The sequence below is a fragment of the Podarcis vaucheri genome (assembly GCF_965113315.1).
Source record: "Podarcis vaucheri genome assembly, chromosome: Z".
In the NCBI taxonomy this organism is placed as follows: Eukaryota; Metazoa; Chordata; class Lepidosauria; order Squamata; family Lacertidae; genus Podarcis; species Podarcis vaucheri.
In genome coordinates, this window is record NC_138758.1 from 51148325 (window position 1) to 51166328 (window position 18004).

The 18004-nt window shown below is 50.1% G+C and overlaps 1 protein-coding gene across 5 annotated transcripts in view; it reads right to left on the reverse strand.

The window, feature by feature from the left end:
• Positions 1–8546: 8546 nt before the first annotated feature.
• Positions 8547–18004, reverse strand: part of DENND1A (DENN domain containing 1A) — a 268662-nt gene continuing 259204 nt past the window's right edge. For 3 of the 5 annotated variants that reach the window (XM_082208833.1, XM_082208832.1, XM_082208836.1), the window contains 3 exons: positions 13858–13986; positions 10704–10959; positions 8547–10326 (listed from right to left, as the gene is read on the reverse strand). In XM_082208833.1, coding sequence (XP_082064959.1) covers positions 9037–10326; positions 10704–10959; positions 13858–13986 — 1675 coding nt within the window. In that variant the 3' untranslated portion in view covers positions 8547–9036. The remainder of the gene's footprint in view (positions 10327–10703; positions 10960–13857; positions 13987–18004) is intronic. The other 2 variants (XM_082208835.1, XM_082208834.1) reach the window with 1 other exon arrangement.

An 18004-nucleotide genomic window follows, 5' to 3' on the forward strand; every position in this document is an offset into this window, starting at 1 on the left:
TGGGGCTCGAGTGGAAATGTGGAACGTCATCAAGCTGCCACCACTGGAGCGGCTGATCTGAATGCCAAGGAGGTGGCAGCTGTGTGCCCATGAACTCAAGACTGCAACGACTCACTCCCCATGGCGCTTCTCAGGTGTGATTTCATCTGGTCCCTCCTTGCAGCATAACTAACAGGCAAGAGAGTCAGATTCCCTGTTGCTCCACTGGACCTTCTGTGCTGGGGCGACATGTATTCGGTGAATGGTTAGCCAGCAGTGGAAGAACACAGTGGAGAGTGTTTCAGGGGCCAAAGTCCTGCTGTCTGCCTGACCAGAAGCACCTGATGCCTGCACTGTTGGTCTACTTACAGGGAGAAGCTGAGCAAAATCCAGGGCTAGGAACTCAGCACAAACCTTGCATGGGTCATTAGTCAAGCAGTGGCATGGAGACAGAACAGGGTTGGATGAAGACTGGGAGCAAGCACTTCTGTGCTTGTTCAGACTAATACCACACACATCTCCAGAATCCAGTGATAAGCAGAGCCTTCCCTTTGCTAGAACACAGTGTGTCCCTCCCTAGTTGCTGAGGCATTACCAGAACTAATACTCCAGTGAACTGCAGCTGATTGCCAAGGATGAACCGCAATGCAGTGGCCTATAGTGCCTTGTGAACAAGCTACCCAAGACAGTATTAGAACAACTGGAAGTGCAGGTGGAGCCTCCGTGTTCCCCCTCCTTCCAGAGACAGCTCCCGTTTTTGTTGCACAAAGTAAGAGCCCCCAACCAAGAGCATTCTCTTTCCTTGGTGTCACAAGGCCGTTGCTTTGAAAATCCCCTTTCACCTCCCAAGGTGGGAAACTTGCAGGTTTTGTTCATTTTCAATTTGTCCTGGTCACACTCTTGTCCTTGTGTTTCCTTGCTTGGGGTTTATTGGCGAAGGATGAGAACAGTTTAAAAAGAAAAAGAGCAATAAAAGCAGGTGTATGTACAACAATCAGCCAAAACAAAGAAAATAGCAGCTGCAAACCGAGCGTGAGGCATCTTGCTTACAGGACAGGGAATCAGTTAAGGCAGGGGAAAGATCCTGCGGCTCTTCCCGTCCCCTTTGACTCCAGGTCCCACCCCCACCCCCGGGCTGCTGGTCACACTGGCTGGGGCTAATGCGAGCCAGAAACTCGACAAAAGCAGGAGGAGGGCCTGAGGAGCCTAGAGTTGCCACTTTTAGTCAGGCAAAAGAAAGGATAGGTCGAGGAAAATACGGGACAGGTGGGAGGCACAGGGAATTGGGGGTTAAAAATTACCAGGTACAGAAATGACTTAAAAGCAATCCATTAGAATGACACATGGGGGTTAGAGTTTTATTCAATGAAAAAACGGGAGGGGGGCTCTCCCTTTCTGACTCGTGAGTCTCCGTCTCTGACCCTTCTGCCTCTGCCCATGCAAAAACCCTCTTTCCCCCAGTCTCCACCAGGGCTGTACAACGCCCCCTTTCCAAGTCTGCCCCCTCCGTCCTTTCTGCACTCTTCCACACTGAACCAGGCCCCCTTTGCCTTCTGAGAAAAACCCTCTCTCAAGCTCCCCTTCCCGCCCCCCCCCAGCCCATGATGACTCACTCTGGGCGCTCCTCCTCATGGACCCACCCTCTGCCACCACCAACACAAGCTCAGGCTCTCGCTCTCCTCCCACCAGACCCGCCCTCTGTTTTGAGGATGAGCTCGGATATGTGGAAAAGTCATCGTGTTTGAAGTCCAAACTACATACTGCTGCACTGCAGGGGGTTGGACTAGATGACCCTCAGGGTCCCTTCCAAATCTACAATTCTGTGTGCTAAAGGACAGGCGACACTTTTCTCCAAAAACAACTAACTTTAAGTGAATGGATGATCCCATTCTTCTGGAGATGGGTGGCAACCCTACAGGAGCCCCCATTCTTTAGTTGGGGGTCATACAAGAGCAGGAGTCACTCTCTGCACCCCAACTGAACAAAATGAGGGCGAGATTGGCAGGTGCTGCTGCATGGGCAGGCAGAAGCACTGGGCAAGGGGTGGCAAATCCTTATCCTGAAGGAAGAGGGAGAAGACAGTGGTCAGGTTGAGGAACGTGGGAACCTGTCAGATCAAAGTTTCATCTAGCTCAGAATTTTCCACACTGACTTGCAGCAACTCCTGAATTTTTTTTGTGGGTGGGGGGCAGTGGTCATTCCCAGACCTATCTGGAAATGCCAGGGAGTGGACCTGGGGAAACTTCTGTAACAAAGCATGGGCTCTACAACTAACCTGTCCAACTCCCATCCCTGTGGAGTGCAAGGGGGAAAGTATGGCCTGCAGCGTTAGCTCTCAGAAAAGGTGGGAGAGCTGTGCTCCAGCTCATCGCTCCAGAGCAAAAGAGGGAGAGATGCTGCTCAGATGAGGACAGCCATCCATCCAGCAAAGGGAAGCTTCTCAGCACTGGCTTCTAATATCTATTGGGGACTGGCACAAGGCTAGCCACGCAGCACCCCCTCCTCTGGTAGCCATGGTCAGAGCAGGGGAGCGTCAGACTCCCTCCTACTGAACTCCCCACCCCCACTGGAAAGACCAGCTCAGCCGTGCGCTGGCTCCTCTTTCTGCACCATGCGCCCGAGACAAGATGAGCACCTGCACGGATATGGCCAACTGTGGCCCAAAATCATTAGTGTTTTCAGTCCAATTACCATCAACAGGAGTGAGAAATATTTTAGCAAACACTATCTGCTCCAAGCACCAAAGCCCAGCTTAATAAGGGGAGGTGTGAATTCCTATAGACTGTTGAAGGGAGGGAGCGCCCCGGCTGCTGCTGCTGAGAAGTATGATTCGTACTTCTGCTGTAGATATTTTAGAAATGCTACCTGTGCAAAAGAGAACTGATTCCACAAGGGGCTGGCCCGACACATAGCCCTCTCTGAGGAATCTGCCACACACCCTACCTCTCCTGGCCCTTTGGAAGGGCCACTGAGCCAGACACCCCCCCCCCACAGCTGAAGGCTTGTGACCAAGGCTAGGTCCCCAGAAGAGGAAAGGGAAATCCTGCTGCCGGGGAGGGTTTCCACGTCCATCACTAGCAGGAGGATCCCAGCACTCCTATTAATTAAGAGTTTTCTTCCACCAGATTCAGATGAACATTCCCACCCCACCTCCTCTCCTCGGTGTGTTAGCTGCTGCAATGACAACACATCCAAAAGGAGGAGGGAATCTAGCCCCCTCTGTGAGCCTTGGCTGAGCAGAACATAATGCCAGGCCTCTTCCAATGGATGCGTTCCACTGTGACTGTGAGAGGGAAGCAGCTGGCCAGGCCCATCCACTGTTGCAGAGGGGAGTCGGGTCAAGCATGCACACGGAATCATAGACCTGTAGAGCTGGAAGGGACGTAAGCGGGTTTGCTGGGCAAGCAGCGGTTCCATGTGCATGTGTTGATGGGGCTTGACAAGGGCTGAATTCTGCTAGCCCAGCTTCCCTCCATGAGGCCCTTAGCTACCCTCCCTAGCAGTCTGTTAGGGAGCCCAGCACCATTCAGCACGGATGGCACAATGAGAACCAAGCGTGCCCTGACGACGGTTGCCTGCAAGAGGGAGCTTAAACAGGTGGCTGTGGCAAGTAAGCCAAGCCAAGTAGAACACCACCTCTCTCCCAAAAGATTCAGCCTTAGAGGCGGGTGGAACACTTTGGCCCTTGAGCATGAGGCAGGATCTGCACGGCCTGTGCCTCAAAAGCAGCATTTTCTTGTCCACCCTGCTCAAGAATCTCTGAGGCCTCTTAAGGGGAATAAGGAAGTGAGAAGGCAGCAGTTCATTGATTCCTGAGGTGAGGAAGCAAACTGAGAATCATAGCACTGCCTCCAGCTCCACCCCATGGATCCCAAACCCTCAGTCAACAGGAGGTGGGGCACTTTGGGGCAAAAACAAAGACACTTGCCGTGAGGGGATCCTCCAGCAACTGTTTGCACCTTCCAAGGAAGACTGCCCTTGTAGTAGGGTGACTGTGGGTTGACTGAGACACTCCCACAGAATCTGGACTAGCGCCTTACTTACCTGCTTGGTGTGGCAACCAGCCTTGCATTTACCAGCACTTGGTACAACGCATACCTGGAGTTTTCCAGGAGGTGGCAACAAGGAACCATCTTGCGTCAGACACATGTCCAAAACGAATCATGCAGAGGAACCCAGTTTCTCTTGTTATCACATCAAAACAGGTTTGTGAACCACCCTTCAAAGAACAGCCCTCCACCATGAATGAGAAGTCATGACTCCTTGTCTGCCCCTCTCCTAATTTTAGATTTGCACCTGAGCTTTGAGCATCACAGAGGCCCAACTTCCGCTACAGATATAAACCAGTGTTTTTAACCTCTCTGCTGTTTAATTTATGGATGTTTTTTTATTCTGTTTCCCCACTGTGAACTTAACATACTTTTGATATTTAATGTTGGATATATTTTTTCACAAAGCTGCTGTGCTACAGATTATGTACGTTCCTTTTTTTTTTTTAAACCAGACTGGTGATTGTTGTAATTAAAATTTGCATCTATTTGTTCAGCTTTCACCATTCCACAAAGAAATGCATTTGCAATCAGAAAGTTGAGGGGAGTTTGATGGGGCTTTTGAAACTCCCCCAGGGCAAACAGCGGCTCCATAGCAACTCAAGCATGATGCACATTGAAGCATGATGCACATGCTTCAATAGAAAGAGGAGGGGCGAGAGAAAAGGCAACCAGTGCCTTTCACAGTTTAGCAGGCTGCACTGTATTCTAAGCTTATTATTACTAACAGTTTCACCTTCACCGGTTAAATGTTTATGAACAGCTCAGCCAATGGCTGGAGGCATCTGCATCCAGTTTCCATCCTATTTAAATATGCTCAGCAGACAAGATGCCAAGCAGTAAATTCAGCATTCTGATCTTGGCTAGGAGGAACAGGCGCAGCTGCCAGGTGTCTTTCCTGTGTATCTCCTGAGGTCCCATTGCATGTGATAATGCTTCACTTTACAGGCCAAAAATAAGGAATGATATTGCCAGGTCCACCAGGAGGCCGGCGATGACAGCAGAGGAGGAAGTGAAGGATGTGTTTTCCTATTTCTAATGGGATTGTGGTGTCGATATTCCCATCTGAATGACCTTGGAAACATTTTTTTGTACTCCTCTGTGGTCCTATTACAGGGGTGACGAACCTCGTTTCAGCATGCCAGAAGTGGGTGCAGCAACAGTTGTGGCTCTTACCGTCATACAATGAAGTCATGCCAAAGCTAGCTTTCTTCTCCTGCATGCACACTGCACATGCACCCCTCTGCATTCTCCATCCAAGCAGCCAAGAGCTATGGACACACTCTAGCCAGGTAGAAGCATTTGAGGAGGGCGGGGAGTATGGGCTGAGAAAAGTACGAAGGGCCAGTTAGAAGGGCAGGGAGGGGCCCAATCAGCACAAAGGCGGCCCTCTCCAAACTTTGCTCTCACTTCCCACTGGCAATAAGGTTTGGGCATGCTTGCACATGTTCAGTTCAAATACTTCATTTAAGTAGCATTGCTGACCAATGATCTATTTGATGAAAACCCCATCCTGCTTTTTAAAAGGTCTGAGTTCAACACTTCATATAGACAGAAGAAGATGTCATTTGCATCATGTCCAGGGGCTTCCCCTTGGCCATAAAACAGCCCCGTGACAAAGGGCATGTTCTGCTGCAAAGGCCAAACTGAGCCTTCAAAGCACCTTGCTCAGTTGTTTCACGTTATCAGCTGCTCTTCCCAGAATGTGGTTAGGCAGTTTTTGCCACTCAAATCCCTTCCTTCCATCCCAACCAACACAATTTGCTTCTTTAAAACACTGAATTCATTGAGACCCTCCCATCTTTCCCCCCTTGTTTCTGTCAGTGCCTCAAAACTGGTTTTCCCCCCACTACCCCAACCCCTAGAAGAAAACTAATCTAGGAGGTGCATAACTCTTAAGTTATATTTCAGAAAACGGGTAAAATATTACAGGTGGGGTGCACAATAGGTGGAGAAGCCCCTGCCACACCTATTTTGATAGGTGGTAAGCAGGAATGCAGGAACTGTGGTGTGTCGTAAGAGGGACTGAACTGTACATGCTTTGCTCAACTCCCTACAATGGAGCCAAATTTGGCAGTATGTGCCGCTTGGAACCCCAGACTACCTAAGGGCCCAAGTGGCAGAACTCTGTGACAGCCCACTCATAGAAAGGGGGCAAGTTTGGCCTCTGACCAGTGACTGCAGTTCATTCCTTAGGCAGAATGGTGAAGGGGTTAGTTTCTTTCACCTGCCATCCCAGTTTCCTGCCCACTCAAGCTGCCACTCACTTTAAAAGTCGGATTTGAACTGCAGTAAAGGTAGAACCACAAATACTCATACAACTGAGAACACATCCAGGAGCGGGGAGCCCTTTTCAGCCCAAGGCCCACATTCTTTACTGGGCAACGTTCTGGGGGCCATATGTCTTTTTGCCAGAGGCAAAGATGGGTGGAGCAACTGACGTCTGCTTTTCCTTTGCAGAATAGGCAAGTTTCTGCACAAACCCACGTGTCCCTCTCTTACCTTCCATCCAGGCAACCAGGAGGCATGATCAGAGTTCAGGGACACATCCCTGGCAGGCAAAGACACTTGGAGATGGCATGAAGCAGGGGCGATAAGCGGCGTGGCCTGGGGACAGTCCTGAGAGCTTGGAGCAGGCATAGGCAAACTCGGTCCTCCAGATGTTTTGGGACTACAACTGTGGTCAGGGATGGTGGGAATTGGTCAGGGATGGTGGGAATTGTAGTCTCAAAACACCTGGAGGGCCGACTTTGCCTATGCCTGGCTTGAAAGCTAGGAAGGCCACCATATAGGGTTGAGAGGATTCACATGGGGTGAGCAGCTGGCAGCCCTAATCCCTGCCAGCTGCTGATACTCTTGGCTGATCAGGTCTTGCATGAAGCCATGACCCAGCTGCTGCTGCCTTAAAAATACCACATGCTACTTTGTTGAGCCAGATCAAAAGGCCAGCATCCTAACAGTGGTCACTCAGCAATAGCTCTGGGCACCTGCAAGCTGGAACTGGAGGACAGCACTGACCCCTGACTTCCCCCAGCGCACCCCCCAAGCCTGTATGAAGCAGACCAGCACTCTCCTGGTTAGTGCGCTTTAAATATTTTACTATTCAGAACTAGGCAATATCAAAACATCTTTCCCCACCCACCCACACCAGCAAAAAAGAAATAATACAAACCAGACAGAATGCCTAGTAAAAGCAACAGTACTTGACAGAAGTGTGATGACATGAACACAGTGCCAAGAGGTATCCCCTGACAGTCAGCATCTGAAGGAATCAAAATACGTTCTTGCACTGTACAGGCTCAGGCATGGAGAAAGAAACCTCAATAACACTTCAGCAGCAGGAAGGAAACTGCAAGGAGGTCACAGAAACAAAGGTGGCGACAGCAGCAGCAGCATACACTGGAGAGGAAAGAGGCAGAGACTGGCTCCCCCTGTGTGTGCAGGTGACTTCTGGTGTATACAGATTCGGTGGCAAATTAATCACGGTCCCAAAGGTGTGTTTTTTTATGGGGTGGTGGTAAATCTAATTCAGCCAGGTTTTTTAAAACTCAGAAACTCAAGTGACCAAATGAGCCAGACTGCTCTATTAACTGCTGACATTTCCAGGGCTGCAAAAGGCCCAGGGCAAACACAGCAGTAGGCTTTGTAGTTGGTTTGCAGCGTTCTGGTGGTGATCAAGCTGGCCTTGGCTGTGTGTTCTTTGCTCATAAAGAATGCAGCTCATAAAGCTGGATGCAGCAGCGTGTCTCCCTAGCAAGGGATGGCAAGGGAGGAGGAATCAGGCTGGCTTCTTCCTGCTCCTAAGCAGCCTTGCTCTTCCTGTCGGCCCTCCAGGGGGCTTCTGGGCAGCATCACACAACTGTGCTGGTTTGGGGGTGAAACGATTTGCAGCCCAAAACACCTGGGAAGAACCAGGCTGGAAAAAGCCGCTTTTAGTAAAGAGCAGATTACACCCAGATTTAAAACGTGTTGTGAGAAGCCCACACTTGTCCCCCCGTGCTCTACAGTTTTGACTTTGGGGTGCTTTGCTGCTGCTCACCACAAACAAGAACTCTTTACACCTTGGTCGTCTCCCTTTTTGGTAATAAGATAAGGTACGATTACATCTACTCGAAGTACTGCCACCTAGTAACATATATATATCTATATATCTATATAATATTATATAATATTATATAATATTCACACACAGTTATATAGGAGTTTGGGGAACCATGATAGGGGCATCGTGTGTCTTGCTCTGAAAAGGTCCACTGCTGGTGATTCCAATTCTCTGATGAGCCTGAAAAGGTGCTTGCCCTCCTAGCAACCCAGCAGTGCGGTGCTCTCCAACATCGACAGAGAAACTGGGGGGGGGGAGCAGGGACCCCTTTGCGAATGGGTCCCCCGCTGTGTGCAGAGGTTGTGGGGTGGGGGAACAGTGCAGGGAGTTCAAAGAGCCACATGTCCACTAAATCAAAAGTGCACTGGAATGAGGAAGAAGCTATTAACAAAGAGTCCTGGTTCAAAAGTCCAGTGGCAAATTCATCCCGTGTTTATACCTGCATTTACACCTGGAAGCAAAACATGATTCGCGGCCTGTGAAAACACAGGAAAGACTCCTAAATTCAATACTGATCACATTGGTGAGGAAGTGGACCCTAGTGGGTGCAGGAAGAGAGAGGGCTGGGGCGGCAAGACAATACCTCTTGACAACTGAACACTCTCCAGTTCAGTAGATACTTTGACGGAATTTGGAAGCTTGGGAATATGACTTATCTACCCCACCCCAGTGTTTTCTTCAGCTACTCTGAAGGCTTAAAGGATGATGGTGATCCATGGGAAGGGAGCCAGTGAAGGTTTCAGGGGGATCCTAACAGTGTTTAGCCAGGACATCCTACCAACAGGAGTTGGAGCGCAGGTAGTAGCTCCTGGCTGACTAACCCTTTTGCTCCAATGGAATTCGGTGCTTTTATACTGGCTCAACACACAACTTAACGGGAATGAAGCCCCCCTCCCACCGGAAGATTCACTCAAATGTTTCCCACTGCCTTCTCATCTGTTCCACTTTACCTGGGGTGACAGAAACTTCTTGCTTTGTCTTATTTAGCAAGTCTTCAAAGGGGTCTTTAGTAGCCTGAGGTTTGCTAGGGAGTAACACTGACTCTACAGCTTTGGCCTTGTGGGGAACGAGCGGGAGGTCAATGGGCCTTGCAGCCAGCCTCGTCTTGGTCTCTAGTTTCGAGGCAGAATGGGTCAGGGGCAATGTCCGAATTTTAGAAGAGCCACAAAGCTTTGCTGGCTGCAGGGTATTGCTTTGGGAAGGGAGCTGGCTTTGCACTGGGGCTGCTGGAGACTGGGCAAAAAGGTTAGGCATGGACAGCGTCAGAGGGTTTGGAGGAGGCCTCTGGGGCTGGTAGAAGGTGGAGTGTGATGTGATAATGCTGGAGCTGTAGGCATGGCCTAGGGAAGGAGCAAAAGGGCTGCCAGGGGGCCTGACCAGGGACAGCGGCACAGGTGCTGGCGTGGCCTGCACAAATGGGTTGAGAGATGCCTGCCCAAATGGTGCTGCAGAGGGAGGGTATCCCAGTGGCTGACCAAGTGTTGCTGGCACGGGTGGCATGAGGTCACCTGCTGTTGTAGGGAAGCCAGTTGTGAGATTGGGAGATGATGACCCTAGCAGGCTTCTGGCGCTGGGCTGGAAGCTTATCTCTTGACAACTCCCTGCTTTCAATGGATCTAGGAAGGCAAGGAGAGAGTCGTTGTTGCTGCTCATGTCCTCCACACAGACCTTGACCGGCTGAAGCATCTGTGTTCCATGGCCACTGCTGGGCAAGAGCTGGTGCTGGTGAGTGGCAAAACCAGCAGGCTGCCTGAATTCAGGGTCCAGGGAGATGTTTCTGGGTGCAAAAGTGTCCAGCATGAGCTCTGAAGCCAGGTCACTGGGTCCTGCAAGGCAGGACGCGGTTTCAAGCAGTGCCTGTTGCTTGGCAAGTCTGGGTGCAGGTGGCAGGGGAACGATGCCCAGCTCTGGTGTCTTCCTGCCCTGTGGCCGTGGGATTGTGATGTTGCCTTGAGTGCCAGCCGAGGTCCCAGCGTCCTTCTCAGGGAGATCCAGGATGGAGTCTCTGCTCCGCGGCCTCCATGGGGCGGAAGACATGTTCTCAAGAGGAGCCAAGGGCCTCTCTGGGGAGCTTTGGGAATACTTTGTGGGAATGGCCATGTCATCCTGGCCCAGGCCCCACAGCTGCTTGTAGGGGTGAGAAAACTTCATCCCTGGAGAAATCCAGCTCTTTTCGGAGAAGCCAGGATCCATCCGCTGCCAGGAAGCACACAGCAGGTCACAGAATCATAGAATCGGAAGAGCTCTCCACCACTTCCCTCCTTTCCCACAGAACCTCCTGCTGCGATGCTCCCTGTACCTGGATCTCTCTCATCCTCCCCCTCCTCCAATCCACTGAGGCAAAGCCTTTCTGGAAGCATCACTTTCTCCTCCCATGTGAGCCACCCAACATTTCCTCTCTGGTTTGTCACCTCCCCTGCTCCTCTTCCTCCAGGCCACCTGACTTATGTGGCAAGGCCCCCTTCCCCAGGCCTCAGGGCCTGATACAATCTCTGCGTCCATGCCCCTTCCCCCCCTTTCTCCATAGCCCCACACATTGTGCTTTTCTATTCCCCCAGAAGCAAGCAACATACCTGGTAGTCAAAGGTCCCCTGCTGGTCCCCTTCATCCTTGGGAATCCTCAAGTCTTCTAAGCTCTTGGCTTGGCTGAGCAGCTGGGATGGAGGCTCTATCTCCAGCCCCGAGAATATGCCTCCCAGAAGGCTGATTTCCACAGGGCTGTCCGGTGTGGGTGGGGCTGCACTTCCACCATCTTGAGGCCCCTCAGGGTTGACACTCTCTTCGCTCTCTGCGCTCTTGGACTCCTTCAGGGCACGGTAAGGCTGAGGCCTGGAGGGCAGGAAAACTTCATCAGCTTAATGTACTACGGCTAAAGAATTCACCAACCCGCTTCATAGTAAGAAAAAGCCAGCAGGAATTCAAGTCACTTTGGTAGGTCCACACGTCTAAAACATCTCCCGGGTCGGAGATGAGGCTCTTGCTTTCAAATACAAGGAGACCTGAAAACAAGGCCAGCCTGGACCCTCTCACAAGTTCCAAAACTGTGTTTGGAAAAAAAGGGAGAGAGCAAAGATTAAGATTTATGCCAGTCAGCAATGGTTGAACGCTGATGCCACATTAACTTCAGTGTGACACATCCAGGCTTTTAGAATGGGAGCAGATTTTGATGTTTTACGTGCCTCGTAAGAGCAATAAGGTAGTAACTGTAGCTGACAAACTCCTTTACAGACTAAGACATGCACTTATCACCATCAAACCAGTGGAGACTGGAAAAGGTCAAGGAGCCAGGGCAGTTTGGTGGGGGGAGGGGAGGGCTGGCATCCATGTGGATGGCACTTTGAATGCATTGAGGAAGTGAATCTGTACTGACCGCCAATGGGGGAAACTCAGGGAACATCAGACCCCATTATCCTGAGGGGGCCTTTGGAACCAGATACAAAGCCCGTGTGATAGGGAACGCAGTCCCAGCACACTTGCACATGAAACTGACTGCACATCACACATCCCTCCCAGGCAGGGTCCCTGCTCTGCTCTTGCAGAGACACAGCTCCCTTCGCTCTGGCTGACTCAGTGCAAGGTGTTCCTGGTGCCTTCAATGATTAAACCAGTGTCACCTGATCAAGAGATACCATGGTCCATTATGGGCGAGAGAGAATCTATTGTGGGCTCACTGAGCACCAACCAGCATTGGTCCCGTGTAGCTTGGCAAATGGGCCTTGAACACTCTGCGATTTGCATGTCGGCTCCACATGCGAGGGAGAGGCAGCGCAATGCGCATCCAATTAACACCATAAACTGACATGCATTTTTATGGTGATTGGCATTTGACTGGCAGCCAGTCTCACCGTGCCCTTTAAACAAGGCTTCAGATTGAGGAAAACATTGGAGAGGCACCAGGAAACAGCAGCAAAGCAAGGGAGCCCTCGTCTCTCTCTGGCGCCTTGATAAACTGCACCCTGCAAACTCATTAGCAAAGGGTGGCTCATTCCATCCCCCATTAGAGAAGGAAACGCAGTTTGCTCAGATACGGCGGATGCCTCATTACCGCCAGGCGCAACACGGAGTTGCCTGTGGGGGGACCGGAAGCTTTGGCCAGCAGAATTTTCTGCAACAGGCATTCTCTCTCTCTCTCCCTCCCTCTCTCTCTCTCTCTCTCTCTCTCTCACACACACACACACACACACACTTGTATGGAGATGAAAAGTGTCACCTACAAGGTACCCAAGTGCAGAACGTCAACCTATGTTGGGAGAAGATGGAGTGTGTCCTTGTTGATTCTCCTTGACCTCTTGGCTGCTTTCTGTACCACTGACCATGGTATTGTTCTGGGGAGACTCCCAGAGTTGGCAGCAGGGGGCACTGCTTTGCACTGGTTCCATTTTGACGTGGATGCTCAACTCCAGAAGGTGGAGCTTTGGGGAAGCTGCTTGACCCCATGGAGCTGCAATCTGGGATACCAGAGAGTTTGATCTCATCCCTCTAGCTGAGTGGGGTCATTTTTGGAGAGTGCTGTCATCAGTGTGCTGATGACACACAACTCTGTTTCTTTACAGCTCAAGCACATGTGTCAGTGGATGTGCTGAATTTGTGCCTGGACTCGGTAAGGGACTGGATGAAGCACAATCCCAGTAAGGCTGCAGAATTGCTGGCCAATGCAATGCATCCTGTTCTGGAGGGGGCGGCACTCCCATTGAAGGAGCAGGTGTGCAGCTTTGGCAGGGATGGGGGGCAGGGTGGGGGCGGGTGTTACTCTTGGATCCAACCTTATCATTATAGGTACAAATCATGGCCCTGAGTACCTTCTGCCAGCTCAGGTTGGCATACCAGCTACAACCCTCTCTGGACATGGAAAGCCTGGCTTTAGTTGCCTGTGCTCTGGTCATATCTAGACCATACCACTGCCATGTGTTACACATGGAGGCGCCTTTGAAGATGGTTTGGAAACGACAGTGAGTACAGAAGGAAGACGCCAGATGGTTCTGCAGAACAAGAAGGAAGGTGTGAAAATATAGCACCAGTACTGGCTAGACTGCACTAGCTGCCCATTATTTTTTTGAGTCCAAATCAAGGGGCTGGTTTTTATCCTGAAAGCCTTATGCAGCCGGGGGTTAATATAGCTAAAGGACCTCTGTTCCCCTTATGAACTTGCCTGGACCACCTAAAGCCCTTCCCTGCATGCTATTCCTAAGGGAGGTCCACAGGGTGGCAAGGCGAGAACAGACCTTCTCTGTAGCCACTCCCCGTTCATGGAAAGCTTCCCTTGACAGTGTTTTGGTGCCAAGCAAAAATGCTTTCATTTTCCTAACTGTTTTGGGCATTGTTAAAGTTGGTTTTTTTGTAATTTCACTATTTGATGTTTTCTTCCTTGCAAATTGCTTTGAGACTCTTTAATTGGGAAGTGATATACACATTTAATAACCCTAAACCAAGAAAACATGGTGATGAGGGGGCAATGGCTACCTGGAAGCCTGCAAGGTGCATTAAGAAGCACGACTCAGCACAGAAACATGCAGAAACATTCGGTGCTGGGAGAAGAGCAAAGCCTGGAAGTCCATGACAAGAGCTGTGCAGGAGACATGCTCATATGCACACACACACACACACACACATGCATGACACGTGCCACAGAAACACCCAAGCAAGGGAAAGACTAATACATCAGTGGGGTGCCCCAAGCATGGAAGGGGAGCAGCTCTGGCTAGTGCAGCAAAGAGTCAAGGTATAGACCATTCAAAGGGAGCAGAGAAGAGGAAGCTGTCAGAGAAGGCAGAGCTGGGGTCATCTTCCTGCGGAAACTCATCACCGGAAGAGTCCTCTGAGAGAAAGACCGTATAGTGGCGTGTAGGCTTTACCAGGCTGAAGGAAACGAGGGAGAACGAGAGAAAGAGAGAAAAGGAAGGAAGGAAGGAAGGAAGGAAGGAAGGAAGGAAGGAAGGAAGGAAAGAAAGAAAGAAAGAAAGAAAGAAAGAAAGAAAGAAAGAAAGTAAGTTACTGAATTGAACCTGCAGAAGGAAAGAAAAACTTAACACACACAAAAATGTCAAAAGTTTCTACGTTTCTGAACTGGGTAGCTGCATTCAGGAAGGACATAGCTTATAGGGAGGACAGTTTAAGTAAAGATTGTCTTTTTATAACCTCGTGGGGAGCTGACTTCAGGTAAGAGGTGGATGGCAAGGAAACTCAAGGAGCCCTGCTATACTCTGGCTATTATCCCATACTCCACTTCAGCCCCCACCATAGAATGCTGTACCCCAGGTCAAAATCAACCTTACAAAAGCCCAAAGACAGGCTTCCAGCAGCATGAATGGAAAGACTTTGTCTGACAAGATCACAGCAGGAAAAGTTCCCCGATGGCAAAATGGAAAAATACTGGAGCCCGTGATAATCTCCGGCATGCAGGTCCTGTCAGAAACTTAAGTCATCTCAGCCACATTCCCCTGGGAGGAACTCAGTCAGGTGACCACCCCTCCTTCAGGCAATGCCATCCAGAACAGGTGCCCTGCTTGAGAGGATGGGGTGAGCCAAAGAGGGCTGAGAAAAGCACGCGCATGTCCCAGTTCAAAAAATAAGCTGGTATTCTCAAGTAATCTCTATACAGAAAGCTGAATGTGGAGAAAGGCAGAACCTGTTTCCACCACTGTGGTGGCACCATTTACACCTACTGCAACAATGGAAGTGGCTGCAGGTTTGTGTACAAACTGGCTCAGAGTGGCGTTTCTCTACACCAGGCAAGTCCTACTTCAAGGAGGCTGAGATCTCCCACCCAGTATCAAAAACTGGCAGTGATCTACCACACTCTGCCACTGTCATTCTGAGCTTATGATAAAAATAATAACCAATGATAGTCCATAAAACCTGAAAAGTTCATCATAAGGCAATATATTTTAAAAAAACACATGCTTTGTATACTTGTAATAACATAAGAAAATAATTTGAGGACAGGGTCCCACATAATCAGAACATGATGCGCGGATTGTTGTTCACAAAAGCTCATGCCATAATAAATGTGTTAAGTCTTTAATGTACCCCAGGACTCCTGCTGTTTTTCAAATGAGTCAGGGGCACATGTCAACCACAGCGGTTTCCCCCATAGTTTGAAACAGAAATTGGGTAAATTTAACTGCAGAGTCGACAGCCTTCAAGCACCACCATGAGAACAGGATGAAACCTGTACAAGCCCTTTCTCCTGGATCCACCCTTCCTTTTGAGTAAACCTAAACAAGCCCCTTCTCTCTCTGAGGAGCCAGCACACAGGGCTGCACCCACCCACCCTCCCTGCTCTTTCGCCTTTCATCTTCTGAGTTAGCTGTCCAGGCAGGCAGGGCGCCAGGGCTGCAGCTAGAGAGCCTCACACCTCCCAAAGGTCTCCTCTGCTGCTGCAAATGACTAGCATGGAAGGGGGGGTGTAGATAAAGGGTGGGCTATTTTAGAGGGGGGAGGAGGGGGACACGCTGTACACTCTGTAGGATTTTTGTTTTGTTTTGTTTTCCCATTAATGCATTCGGCCCAATTCTTTTGTACGTCTTCTCGGAAGCACCGTATTTTTCGCTCTATAAGATGCACCTTTTCCCTCCTAAAAAGCAAGGGGAAATGTGTGTGCGTCTTATGGAGCGAATGCAGGCTCCATGGCTTCAGGGGTAGCAGCCTGAAGCCTCCGGAGCGCAGCGGGAGCTCCCGCTGTGCTCCGAAGGCTTCGCGTTGCTTTCGTGGAAGCCAGGAGAGCAAGAGGGATCGGTGTGCACCAATCCCTCTTGCTCTCCTGGCTTCGCTTCGCTGGAGAGGTGCTGCACAGCTTTCCCTCTCTGCGCAGCGCCCCTTCAGCAAAGCAGGAGGAGAAATGGAAGGGGCTCCATTTCTCCTCCCGCTTTGCTGGAGAGGCGCTGTGCAGAGAGAGAGAGAACTTTTTTTTTTCTTGTTCTCCTCCTCTAAAACTAGGTGCATCTTATGGTCAAGGTGCATCTTATAGAGAGAAAAATACGGTAAATCCCTCCGAGCGGAGCAGAGTGGGTGGGATGGCAGCAGCCACGTAGGGTCCCCCCCCTCATTGGTTTACAATGGGAGGGGGGGTAAGGCAGTCCTCTCCTCAAGGGCTGGATCCTGGAATGTCCAGCACCATCTCTCTCTCTGGACCCAAACCAGCCCTTTCTCTCGAGGAGCCAGCGCACAGGGCTTCTCTCTCTCTTTCCTGGCCTCTCCTTCTGCATATGCCTTCTCCCGCCTCGTGCCCACTTTCTTCTCCTTCTCCTTCAGAGAGACACACAGAGAGAGAGAGATCGACGAGAACCAATCCCACGCTCTACCAGTCGATTACGACTGATGTGCTGGACAGTGCTGCTCTACATGATCCCGAGAGGAAAAACAGAAAAGAAGCAGGTGGTTTTACAGGTGCGAACTGGTCCCACAAATAGCGTCCATGTCAGTCTCCTGGAGATGGTAGCTCAAAGTTTTCTCCTCAAAAACAAGTTGAGTTGTCTTTTCAGCTGTGACGCATCACTAAAATATTTATTATTATAAAAAATACATCTGCCTTGTCAGTGGATGCTCTGTGCTCTGCCTACGCACAGACAAGTTTTACAACCCACATGTCTGGATGTTTCCAGAGAAAACATAATGGTTGGGGTGTTCTCATACACAAGGATTTGTAAAGCATATGCCATTTCTGAGGTCCAGGGCTGGATTCTGCAGTCACAGAAAACAATCTCACTTCAGTGGATCTCAACAGGGCAGGCAGCAGCTCAGAATATGCTCCACAAGGCGTTTTATTTGAAAGGGGGCTGGATTTGCCAAGCATGCACTGCTGCTCATGTCAAAGGAGCCTGTGCAGGAGAAGTTCCCAAGGAAATGGAATCTGTTAAGTATGAAGGTTTTTGCGGCAATTCCTAAATCAGCCAATGCAACTTTTTGCACTAAAAGGCCATGAACAACCAACATTTTTTAATTCCGTTTTTTATTAATCCACTTACGGTGGTACCTCGGTTTAAGAACAGTCCAATTTAAGAACGATTCGGTTTATGAACTCCGCAAAACCAGAAGTAGTGTCCCAGTTTGTGAACTTTACCTCGGTCTAAGAACGGAAGCCGAACAGTGGAAGGGCGCCGAACAGTGGAAGGGCATCGGCAGCGGGAGGCCTCATTAGGGAAAGTGCACCTTGGTTTAAGAACGGTTTTGGTTTAAGAACGGACTTCCAGAACGGATTAAGTTCATAAACTGAGGTACCACTGTACTTTAGATTCATATGCATTGCAGTTGTACATGCCACACCCTGCAGTGGAAAATTTGGGGGAAAATGTGTTGAAAAACAGTATTGTGAAATTTGCAGCCCAGGGACTGGGGACAGCCAATATTTGCCTTGCAAAGATTATGCATTTTGCAATCCCTCCCAAGTGAACTGCACAGGGCCTGTAAGGCACGTTGTCTCTTGGCTTATTCATGCGATGGAACACTGAAAGGGAGGCCATGTAGCTCAGTTCTGCCCACACCGACTGGAAATGGCTCTCTGGCATTTCAGAAAGGAGTCTCTCCCAGCCAGACCTGGAGATTGACCCTGAGACCTTCTGCATGCAAAGCACATGCTCTGCCTGTGAATCACTACTTGGGTGCTGCTTTTGCAGAGTACAAGACTAAGGCAAGACCACAACACATTGAGGTCTGACACAACAACACCAGAAAGGTCCACGGATGAGCGAACTTCTTTTTCTGACTGTAAGCTGACCTAAGAGCCCTGAGGCTGGATCAGGCCAAGGTCAGTATCCTGTTCTCAAAGTGGCCAAGACACCTTAGTGGGAAACCAGCAAGCAGGATTGGGGCGCAAGAGCAATCCTCTCCCCTCCCGTGGTTTTCAGCTGCTGGCATTCAGAAGCATCGATGCCTCTGC